This window comes from Suricata suricatta, chromosome 6, assembly GCF_006229205.1.
Source record: "Suricata suricatta isolate VVHF042 chromosome 6, meerkat_22Aug2017_6uvM2_HiC, whole genome shotgun sequence".
Taxonomy (NCBI): Eukaryota; Metazoa; Chordata; class Mammalia; order Carnivora; family Herpestidae; genus Suricata; species Suricata suricatta.
The window spans coordinates 26,804,307-26,816,260 of record NC_043705.1 but is presented as its reverse complement, the minus strand read 5'-3'; the positions used below and the strand labels follow the sequence as shown (position 1 = coordinate 26,816,260).

Here is an 11,954-nt window from a genome sequence, read left to right as displayed (position 1 = left end):
GGCTCTACTCATGAATTGTCACTTATGTCATTTGAGTGGTCAAAGCATGTCATATAGCTGAAACATATACCAAAGGTTTGAAAGCTCCTCTGCCTCCTAGAGTCCTGGGAAGGGTGTGGATGTAGGGAAGGATGAAAAGAACTGGAGCCCCAGTCTCAGACTCCCACAGCTACTGAAAAATTACTTAAATGGGGATGTTTCTATAGAAAATCTCAGGGCCTCATATAATATTAAGCATAACAAGAAAGAGATGTTAATATTCAGAAATCTTGTATATTGGTTGAAATATACAGAAAAGCACAGAGATTAATGTAACAAATAGCCATGGATCTACCTCCAATAACTAACAAATTTATTTTACACATTTCCTTCTCACATTTTTAACTAAGTATTTTAGAGTTTAGCACCCTGTATTCCCCTCCACAATTCTATTTCCCTCCTTGAGAAGTACCTATTATCTTAAAATAAATCTGTGCATATTTTTGTATTCTTCCTATGTACGAGCCATTCATGAAGTCACAGCCCAGGAGACAGTCACCTACCTTATCATTTTCGTTAATATTTAGTCAGCATGTCCAATAAAATTAACTCCTTCTTCAGATCAAACACTTTCACATATGCCCTACATGTGAGCCAAATAGCTACCCAGGGAATATTTGACTTTGAATTGCTTCATTCTTGTATTTTGTGTGTGAGTCTTACAGTAAACTCAAGAAGTGAATGATGCAGAATTCCAAGGCTACATAATTCAACCTTGGCTATTCTTCAAAGAGTGTGGGGGCAATTCAAATACTCAGAGAAAGAACCATCACAAGGAAAGCAAAAACCAAATGTTTTCCACAGGAGTCCTCCTTTCTGCTGTTTTCATTTCGACTGGTAAGTCAGAAAACAATTTTAGAATCTTGTCTGATTTTAAAAAACAAATTTCAAAAATAGATTTGAAAGTCAGGAATATCACAATCACAAGATAAACTTGTGTGTTTGATGACTGAAAATGGACTAGGAAGAATGCATGGGAGGGGAGTTCTCCAAGCTTTCCACCTGAACGTTGTCATTCTTGAACAAGGGAATCATCAAAGTGGAATGGAGGATTTTAAGAAAAGTCTGTCAATCGTGGTCTAGGATTTAATTGGAAAATAATTAGAAAATAAAAAGACTGTATAAGAATTTGATTTGGACAATTCCCGATAAGTGACTGCTGTGGATTAGGGCAAAGGGAACGCTCCCTTAACCATCACAGCAGGAGAGGAAGAATGAATACACTAATAAATTGTCTAATATCTGCCTCAATTCCCCAGGATAAATTCTAGTTGCCAAAGTGATGGTATTATATCTCGATCAAGATGTCGACTTGAGCTTGGCTCAAAGGTATAAGACATGTGAAGCCCATCTTCTAAAAAAATATATTAAAGAATATGCTTAAACGGCCATATAAACTTAAATGGCCATATTCTGTAGCTCATCTCAAACCACATATATTAATGAATAGTAAAATATCTTTAAAGAAAATCAACAAATTAGCTGGTTCTTGCTTTTGCTTCTGTTTTGTTACTTTATTTCGAGACAAAAGGATGAGTTTGCTAACTGCACCTCTCTGTGGATGTTAACGTTGGAAATCCAGGAAATTTAATTCAGTTGTGCATTTATCTCAATTTAGCATATACTAGAGAGAAGATGCACCTAAAACAAATGTGCACAAAATACAAGAAGAGAGTCAGCCCTTCCTCCGTGTTTTACTACTTCACAATTTTTCATATAATTATTTCCACTCCCGTCCTTCCCTTGTCTTCTCCCTCCGCTCTAGGCTAAATTGGTTTGACATGTTTTCATTTCTAAGAACCTCTCTCTTCCATGTTTGCACACAGGAAAGAGATCTTTTAGTGCAGAGTCTGCTTTGCTGGTTCAGAATTTGCTTCTCCTTTAATTCAAACATTTCCTTAGATTTGATTTTTTGGACTAACAATAGAAGAACATTTCCAAGTTACTTTACAATTTCTTGAATTATTTCTTTGCACCATGCTGTTTGATTATTTCTGCTTAACCTAAACACAGTGGTCCCAAGTAATAAGCAAAGAAAGTCTGAGAAGCATGACTTAATGCCATTTGTTAGTTGATAATCTGAAACAAACTGTAATGATGGAGATTAATGCTTATAAATAAACACTTTTACAAATACTTTGCATGTTATAAAACAGAATTTTACAATACGGGAAAAAGCTACCTTTACACCTGAATCAGGAAGAGCTGACCATAAAGTATAGAAAGTTAGAGAAAAACTACCGTGAAAACAAAAGTGTTGAATCTACTGTGAGACTTACAAGGTAAATAGAGACTGGAAAAATGTGAGGTCAGGAAATCTGCTTCTTATGTTTCTCCTTTTTAGCTCTGGCTGGACCATGGGCTAGTATCTGTGCTGGCAAGCCTTCCAACGAGATCAGGACATGTGACAGCCATGGCTGTGGCCAGTATACTGGTCAAAGGTATGGGGTTTCACAAATAACCATAAATCCTTTTGGCTCTTAACCTCTTTGCTTAGTGTCCTTGCCTCAAATGCTCACAGCCACCTCCCTGACAGCGGGGCACAGCAATGAAATCAGCTGTGCTACTGTCCCCAGAGCAGCTTCCGGGACCTCGGCTTCAAGTATGGCCTCTGGATTGGGGATAAAGCACATAATAAAGAGAGAGGGGAGCAAATAAAAACCAGGGGGCACAATGTTACCCACCTTGGCTTTACCAAGGTGAAAATCAACATTACTATCCCATTTTATTTATGAGGGACTTGAACCTCAGTACACAGGGTTAAGGGACCTGCCAACCACAGTTGGAGGGGGCAAAGTTTGCACAAGGATTCAGGCTTTTGGTTCCTCTTCCCATCAAACCATGGTGTTACTGACCCAGGATGGGGAAGGTCACCATCAGCCAGGCTGGCCCTCAACAGGCCATTTCTTCTAAACAATAAGGGACACATTAGTGAACTTTCAATAAAGCACAGCACTGCCCTAGGGGTGCCACTCTGATGAAACAGCCCTGTGTCTGATTGCATCCAGTGATCCCCATCCTAATCATAGTGGAGCTCTCACTTAAACAAATACTACGTGCAAAGCAACCTCAAATACCTGGAGTGGCAGGGTTCAGATGGGAAATATGGAAAAACGGCCTCTGAATTGCCAGAATTAAGACTTAATCTGTTCATACCCCAAAGTGTATGAACTTGACTTCTACAATAACGTACTGGTTCTCCACCTAAAATCTTCTCAGTGTTGCTTTAAACATAATTCTAACAATCCTCACGGATCGGATTTTTCAGGTACTAGCCTAGTAGAAGGGAGAGGAAGCTGCAAAGAGTGAGCACAGAGACAACAGTGAGGATTTTCAGAGACAACTTCAAGAAATCTCACAATCTGGGATCATTTTGTGTTTGTGCTTGATCCACTTTAATAAACTCAGGGGGTATCACTCACTGTATTAAAATGCCATATACAATAAATGTTGCTTATGACAACTTCTGGGTCACTGGGACAAAAATAAGATGCGGGTAACATATGATTCGTTCATGATAGGCTCCCATAAAAAGACAACTCTTACAAGTAGTCTTGAAGCGGTCAAGATTCATGTGTCTATAGAATTTACTTACATAGGGTCCCTGGGTGGCTCAGTCAGGTACGTGTCTGACTCTTGATTTCGGCTGAGGTCATATCTCCAGTTTGTGGGATCGGGTCCCACATCAGGCTCTGTACTGACAGCATGGACCCTGCCTGGGATTCTCTCTCTCCCTCTCTCTCTGGCCCTCTCCTGCTCGCTCTCTCTCTCAAAAAAAAAAAACAAACAAACAAAAAAAAAAACAACACCTTACTTCAAAAAAATAAGTAAATTTAAAAAATTTACTTATAAAGATTCTTATTTCCCCAAAATGCCATAACAAAAGTCAATAAATTCTTAAAGGCTCTCCACATACCAAATACTATCTTAAAGATTTTAATGTTTACAATATGGTTATTACTACCTACAGGGAGGTAAGGAGAGTGAGGAAAACTGGGCCCTCCTAACATTGTTGTAGCAGTTTCAGGGTTTGATATCCTGGTCTGGGAATGTTGTACCCAAGTTTATAAAATCACCCCAAAACAAGCACCAGAGACTGCTAGGGAGACCGAGTCACACCTGCAAAAGCAAAGGGCTTTATTACGGGCTTAAGCTCAGGCTCACAGACTCCACCGACCAGCTGGGTACATGGAGAGAGAGCCCCGAACAGGGCCTTTTATGCGTTTGGGAAGGGGAGCTTCAGGAAATGATGACAGGAGTACAGTGATCCAATCCCTACCCCTCTCATCAATACTGGCAGTTGTGGGAGCCAATCACAATATTTGGAGTATTGACCAATCAGAGTGGGCCCAGGACCCCCATGTGGGGCGTGACTAGGCCCGCCTCTAGAAAAGTCAAAGGTATCGGCAGGCCTCTCCCGATTGGGCACCGCAGGAGTTGTCCCTCCTTAAGGTGCGCCCTTTCAGGAGGAGCCGGCGCCTTCCCCTTTAAGTACAGGGGAAGGCTGGATCCGACCTGCGGCAGGTGGGGGACCGCTCCCCCCCACCCAGGTGAGGGGCTGTCGCCAGGGGCATTTCCACCAGTGGCGGTGCGCTGCGACTGGCTCCAGGATGGCTGGGGGGGAAGGCCGGATGGGACCTGCGCCCTTACTGGAACAGTAGGCTAACACCACTTTTCTGGGCAATAAAGTTCCTAGGGCGGTTTCCTCAGTCTGTTCATTCTTATTTACATCTTAGAAATCACAGGCCTCACCAGGGTGTGGACGTCTTATGCTCCGATGGATCTACTGTGTATGCGCCTTTCACCGGAACGATTGTGGGTCAGGAGAAGCCTTATAAGAACAAAAATGCCATTAATAACGGTGTTCGGATATCTGGAAGAGGTGAGAGGCGACTATACAGCTGGGGTGCGTGCTGGAAATGTTTGACGCTTATTTATTTCATGCATATGCCATACGCTGACGTGTGATACGTCCTTCAAAATGGTAACGTCTGGAATAGAAAGGTACCAAACACAGGGTACCAAACTAAAACAGCTAAATGCATTTTCAAAGATGTTCTGCCTCTTTCTCTGAAATCATTTTCTTTATGCACACACTCTACCTAACCCCACAGTCGACTGAAGGGCTTTCTTCTTGTGGCCCACGTGGTTTCCCCTAATAGTCTACAAACAAGATCGCTTTCAACAGTATCTACTATAATAAATAAAGCCTTTCATTTATCAGAATCCCACGAATCAAAATGTTGGCATTTCTGCAAAACATGACTAGGAAATACTTTCAAAGGCTTCTATGTCCTAGGTAACGCTGGGTCACCCAGTACTCCAGGTACTGGGGTTACTGTTTATTTGTGTGTGTGTGTTTTAATCCATGAGGTATAACATTCACACAGAGAAGTGTACAAAGCATACATGTATAGCTCCTAAACTTTCACAAAGTGAACACCCCTGTGTAACCAGCACCCTAATGAAGAGGAAAAAAGTTGGGGTGTCTGGATGGCTCAGTCAGTTAAGTGTCCAACTTTGCCTCAGGTCATCATCTCGCGGTTTGTGGGTTTGGGCCCCACATCAGGTGCTGTGCTGACAGCTCAGAGCCAGGAGTCTGCTTTGGATTCTGTCTCTCTGTCCCTCTTCTGTTTTGTGCTCTCTCTCATAAATAAATTATTAAACATTTTTAAAATGTCAAAAAAAATTAAAACAATAAAGAGAAAAAAACAGCCACAGCGTCCCAGAGACCCGCCTGTGCTACCTGCACTCATTATTTTCGGCAGGCATAACCATTACCCCACCATACGCTAGTTTTGCCTGTTGTGGAAAAGGATATAAAAAGAATTAAACAGTATGCAGTCTTTTTTGGTGGGGCCTCTTTCATTCCACATCGTGTTTGTAAGATTTATTCTGCATGTCGTTCTAGTTCCTTTACTCTCGTTGATGTACACTGCTCCATTCTATGCATAGATTTCATCTATGTAATCATTCTTTCCTAGATGGACATTTGGGTAGTATCGAGTTTCAGACAGTTTTGAAAACACTATGAACTTTCCTGCATGTGCCTTTTAATGAACACAAATGTGCATTCCTGTTGGGAGCAGGCCCTGAGGACACTCTCCTCACCATGGCCACAGGAAACACTTTGTGAGAAAGCTCACATCCTCAAGGACTCTATGGTGGTTATTCTCTATATGCCCCAAATGACAAAAGAAACTGCTGCCACTGGATGGGGTCCAGTTAGTAGGCAAGGCCAAGGTTGGCATAGTTACCTAACAGGCTGCAGAACAGAAGAGGCAATCTGATTCACCTGAAGGAAAGAGATCTGTGGCACTGTCTAGTTAATCATGGTGACCAAGAACTGAACAAACGGGCAGCCTACTAAGGCATTATTTGATTTGTATAAATGGACACACTCTAGGTCTGATGAACAAAATCATGACTTAAGTCATCACCATACTGGGTCACAAAACCGCCTCCCACCCCCAGACTTGAGCCAGGTCACAAGCCCAGGGCCCCTTGAAAGAAACCAAGGCCGAGTCCCATTAAGGAAGGATTCTGTTACACAGCCAAAAATTTCTTACTTTTAGCTCTCCTCAGAGGGAACTGCCACCATTAAGCAGGATGGCTGTATACTGGGGACGAAGAAAGAATAGGATTTCTCAGAGACTACTGGACACTCACTCCAAAACTGAGGCTAAAACCTGGACACCTAAAAGGCCACTGTGGTCAGAATAGAGGCTTCTAGGGTCAGGTGATCTACACAGATTCTCATTAGGGTTCATGTGACAGTGGTCCCAGTGTGTCCGCAAATCCACTCTCAGGCAACTCCTCCAGTTTCAGAATACTGAACTGGAACCAACACACTCAGTGATGGCAGGATGCTGTGTGAGTGGAAGGGCTGGATGCTTGGGACATGTGCACCTTCAGCTCTAGCAGTTTCCCAGAGCAGTAGTTACAATTTACACTCCTGTGAGGAGTGTGTAACAGCTCCAATTGCTCCTTACACAATACTTGGTGCTATCTATCTACTTTTCTACTTCAATTCTTTTTTTCTTTTTAAGTTTACTTATTTTGCAAATGGGGAATGGGCAGAGAGAGGGAGAGAGAGAATCCTAAGCAGGCTCCTCAATGTCAGCACAGAGCCCAATGCGGTGCTCAGATTCCATGAGTTGGAGATCATGATCTGAGCCTAGATCAAGAGTTGGACACTTAACCAACTGAGCCACCCAAGTGCCCCTCAAGTTCAACCATTCCAATGAGTATGCAGTGCCATCTCATTGGTTTTATTTTTATTTAGATCCAAGTTAACTAGCATATAGTGTAGTACTGGTTTCGGGAGTAGAATTCAGTGACTCAACACTTATATAAAACACTTAGTGCTCATCACAAGGGTGCTCTTTAATACTCACCTCCTTCTGTCAACCCTGTTTGTTCTCTATGGTTAAGAACATCTTATGGTTTGCCTTCCTCTATGTTTTTATCCTATTTTACTTTTCCTGCCCTTCCCCTATATTCACCTGTTTTGTTTCTTAAATTCCACATATAAGTGAAACATATGGTATTTGTCTTTCTCTGATGGACTTATTTCACTTAGCATAATACACTCTAGTTCCATCCACATCATTGCAAATGTCAAGATTTCACTTTTTCTGATGGCTGAATAATATTCCATTGTGTGTATGTACCACATCTTCTTTATCAATTCATTAGTCAATAGACATTTGGGCTCTTTCCATAATTTTGGCTATTGTTAATAGCACTGTTATGATCATTGGGGTGGATGTGCCCCTTTGAATCTGCATTTTTGTATCCTTTGGATAGATGTCTAATAGTGCAATTGCCAGGTCATAGGCTGGTTCTGTTTTTAATTTTTTGAGGAACCTCCATTCTGTTTTCCAGAATTGACTACACCTGTTTGCATTACCCTCAACAGTGCAAAAGGGTTCCCCTTTCTGTACATCTTCTCCAACATCTGTTGTTTCCTGAGTTGTTAATTTTAACCATTCTGACAAGTGTGAGGAGGTATCTCATTGTGGTGTTGATTTGTATTTCCTTGATGATGAGTGATGTTGGACATCTTCTCACAAGTCTGTTAGCCATCTAATATCTTCTTTGGAAAAGTGTCTCTGCCCATTTCTTCACTGGATTGTTTTTTGGATGTTGAATTTGATAGGTTCTTTATAGATTTTGGATACTAATCCTTTACCTGACATGTCATTATTGGCTTTAATTCTTATTTTCCTGATGGCTAATTCAACTGAGCTTCTTTCCATATTTATTGATAACATGGATATTATCTTTTGTGAGTTGCCTATTCAAATATTTTGTCCTGTGTTTTCTTTTTCTTATTGGCATGTAGGAGCTTTTTGTATACTGTAGATAGGAGTCCTTTGTCAAATCTATGTATTCTAAGTACCTTCTCCCACCTCATCGGTTACTTTTCCACTTTCTTTATGCTGTCTTTTAATAAACATAAATTCTTATTTTATTGTAGTCCAATTTGGTAGTATTTTCCTTTATCGACAACATGTTTTTACCTGCTTAAGATGCATTTGCTTATCCTAAAGTCATAAAAATAGTTTTCATCTATAAGTTTTATTGTTTTATCTTTCATCTTTTGATTTATAATCCACTTGGAATTGGGTTCTGCAGTATACAGTCTTTTGTCATTAAGTCATGGTCTGAATAAACATGGTCTCTTTCCGGTCTATTATATTTCATTGGTCATGGGTTGATCTTGCAGGAGTATCACACCGTCTTAATTACTGTAACTTTAAAATACATCTTGGGGGCGCCTGGGTGGCCCAGTCAGCTAAGTGTTCTACTCTCAATTTCAGCTCACGTCATGACCTCACAGTTCGTGAGACTGAACCCCACGTGGGGCTCTGCACTGACGGTGCAGAGCCTTCTTGGGATTTTCTCTTTCTCTCTCTCTGCTCCTACCATGCTTGCACTCCTCTCAAAATATATATCAAAAGCCAAAAATACATCTTGATATATAGCATAAATCTTTCAAATTTGTTCTTTCAGATTGTCTTGACAATTCTTCGTGATTTGCATTTCCACATACATTATAAAATCAGTTTACCAGGGGCACCCAGGTGGCTTAGTCAGTTAGGCATCCAACTCTTGATCTCAACTCAGGTCATAATCTCATGGTTCATGACTTTGAGCTCTGCCATTGGGCTCTGTGCTGACAGAGTAGGGCCTGCTTAGGATTCTCTCTCTCTCTCTCTCTCTCTCTCTCTCTCTCTGCCCCTCCTCCACTTGCACACATGCTCTCTCTCAAAATAAATAATTTTTTTAAAACATGTATTTTAAAAAAATCAGTTTATCATTTTCCACCCAAAATTCTGCTGGGACTCCGACTGGGTTTACACTGACTATATAGATGAAATCAAGAATCTTAATGAGTCTTCTAATTAATTAACACGTTATATTCTCCATTTATCTAGGTCTTCCTCTTCTGTTATATTAGTAGTTGTCATATTGGCTTGCAGGGTTGAAATTGTGCACGTTGTTTAACATGCATATAAGACATACTGGATTGATTTTGTTTCGTTCTAAACCAGTACTGTACAAGAGAAATACAGGCCACATATATAATTTAAGATTCTCTAGTAGTTTCATTAAGAAAGTTAAAAAATAGGTAACAATTTTAATAGATTTTATTTAATTCATTTCTATATTTTTTCAAAATGCAACACACAAATTACTAATATTTTACTTTTTTGGTACTGTCTTCAAAATCTAGCATGCATCTTAAAGTGCATCTAATTCAGATTAGCTACATTTCAAGTACAAACTGGACACTTGTGGCTAGTGCCTACCATGTTGGACAGCACAATTCTAAGGCATTTATGTTTTCTATCCACTTGGCTGTTTTCACTGATACGTGGATTAAGATATTCCAGTGGGTTTCTATTTCTCCCTGTGTCTCTGGCAGTGTCTGCCTTATGTAGATGGTTTGTGTTATTTAGTGCCCAGATAGTTGTAACTGCTGTATCTTCATTGGATTTAGCATTATAAATTGTCCTTTGTTTTGCTTCAATGCTTTTTGGGCTGAACTATACTCTCTGATTACAGAATCGTAACTCTTGCTTTCCTTTTTGTTTCCATTTGCTTGACAATCTTGATCCTGCCCTTAATTGTTTGCCTTTTTCAACTGTTGTGTTTTACTGTATATAGAACTCATTTTTGCTTTTTAACAACATTATCATATTACATTATAATGATAGTATCACTTTAACTCTACTTATCTGTTTGGTGGGTCTTGGTCTTTAAAAATACTTTCTTTGGGTCTTTACTAAAGATTTGCATTCTTGTGCCAATTATGTCTTTTTCTTTCCCTTTAAAGTCTAATCATTTTATTAGAATATCTTGGAGCTAAAATTGTTCTGGGTGAGAACAAGAAAGTATGTTAATAGCCTCAATTCTCTCAGCTAGTGTTTTTCTGTTATTCCTCAACGTCTTTATTAAATTTTCACACGAATCTATTTTCCCATGAGCATCTTGTAATTTTAGTCATTTCCGGTATGATTTTCTCATCTTCCTCAATTCCCTCACGGAGTTCAATCAACTCTCATTTTTTGGTCTTTTCTTCCATTTCTGTAATTTTTTGAATTTCTGATGTAAGGTTACTAAAACCCAGATAATAACTAATTTAACTTCTTTTCTTTTAGGTTTCTGTATAAAAATGTTCCACATTAAGGCAATTAAATATAAAGGTTCCATCAAGAAGGGAGAGAAACTGGGAACCGTGCTGCCCTTGCAGAAGGTGCATCCCGGCATACAATCCCACATCCACATTGAAAACTGTGACTTGAGCGATCCTACTGTGTTCCTCTGAGCAGATGACAAATGACCACGTCTTCTAAGCAGAAAACCATCTTCTTAAAAACGTGCATGCATACCCTACTTTTCAAGAAACTTGTGTCCAAATAAAAACATAATGAGTGCAAGAAAGAAAATAGCGTTTTTATTTCAACTCACTGCCAATTTGATATTTGATTGTGAACTAATTTCTGAGAGTTCTCTGATTTTTCTGTCACATATGGGATCTGAGGGGTTTTGCTTTTGTTTTTTTAAAATTCCTCAGTCCTGAATACATAGGCTGAACAAACAATATGACTTCCAGCTGTACTTCTAAAACTACCTATCTTTCTGCTTGAAAATAAGAAAAAGCCTGCAGTTATTTTCCTGATACAAGAAAAAGAATGTTGCGTGCGCACGCACACACACACACACACCCCTAAATATTAAGTGAATACACTAGAGTTAAACTTTGAGTTAAGGTATTGAAGAGTCTCAGCAATGCCTTCAGGTGTGTCAGCTCGTGGGGCAGGACAGACTTTGCTGGTCTGCACAGCCACACCTCCCCACACTACGAACAGAAGATTTTCTAAATCATAACAGGTGGCATTCCAAGAAAATACACTTGGAGTCTCAATTTCAGCTAAGAGTGCATTAGAGGAAGCACTAGAATGAGAAAGAGGTCTGTCTTAACCTGAAGTATCTCCTGGGATCAAGTCAGTCAGCCTCATCTAGCAATATGGATACCACAGCCACTTATTTCTACACATCTTTTTTTTTTTAAGTAGGCTTCAGGCCCAGCACAGTGCCCAACGCAACACTTGAACTCACAACCCTGGGAACACAACCTGAGCTGAGATCCAGGGTCGCATGTTTAACCCACTGAGGCACCCAGGTTCCCCTCTACACCTCACTTTAAATCTAGATTGTTCTTAGATTATTAATTATTATTACTAACCTTAGATCATTCTAGTTATGTTGACAACAGGTAGTAAGGGGAAATAAATAAGACCACACAAGTATTCAAAGGACCAGCAATATCTGGCTCCGTAGATTTTAGTAAGTGAGACAGGAGTAGGTTGAATTTATCATTCTGGAAACTTTTCATGAATTTT

At 40.0% G+C, this 11,954-nt stretch overlaps 1 protein-coding gene across 1 annotated transcript; it reads left to right on the top strand.

The window, feature by feature from the left end:
* The first annotated feature begins 709 nt into the window (after window positions 1-709).
* LECT2 (leukocyte cell derived chemotaxin 2) lies at window positions 710-10,997 on the top strand. The gene is made up of 4 exons (XM_029942225.1): window positions 710-876; window positions 2,384-2,480; window positions 4,776-4,921; window positions 10,710-10,997. The coding sequence occupies exons 1-4, from the start codon at window positions 831-833 to the stop codon at window positions 10,874-10,876; spliced, it is 456 nt and encodes a 151-aa protein (XP_029798085.1). The 5' UTR covers window positions 710-830; the 3' UTR covers window positions 10,877-10,997.
* The last annotated feature ends 957 nt before the right edge of the window (window positions 10,998-11,954 follow it).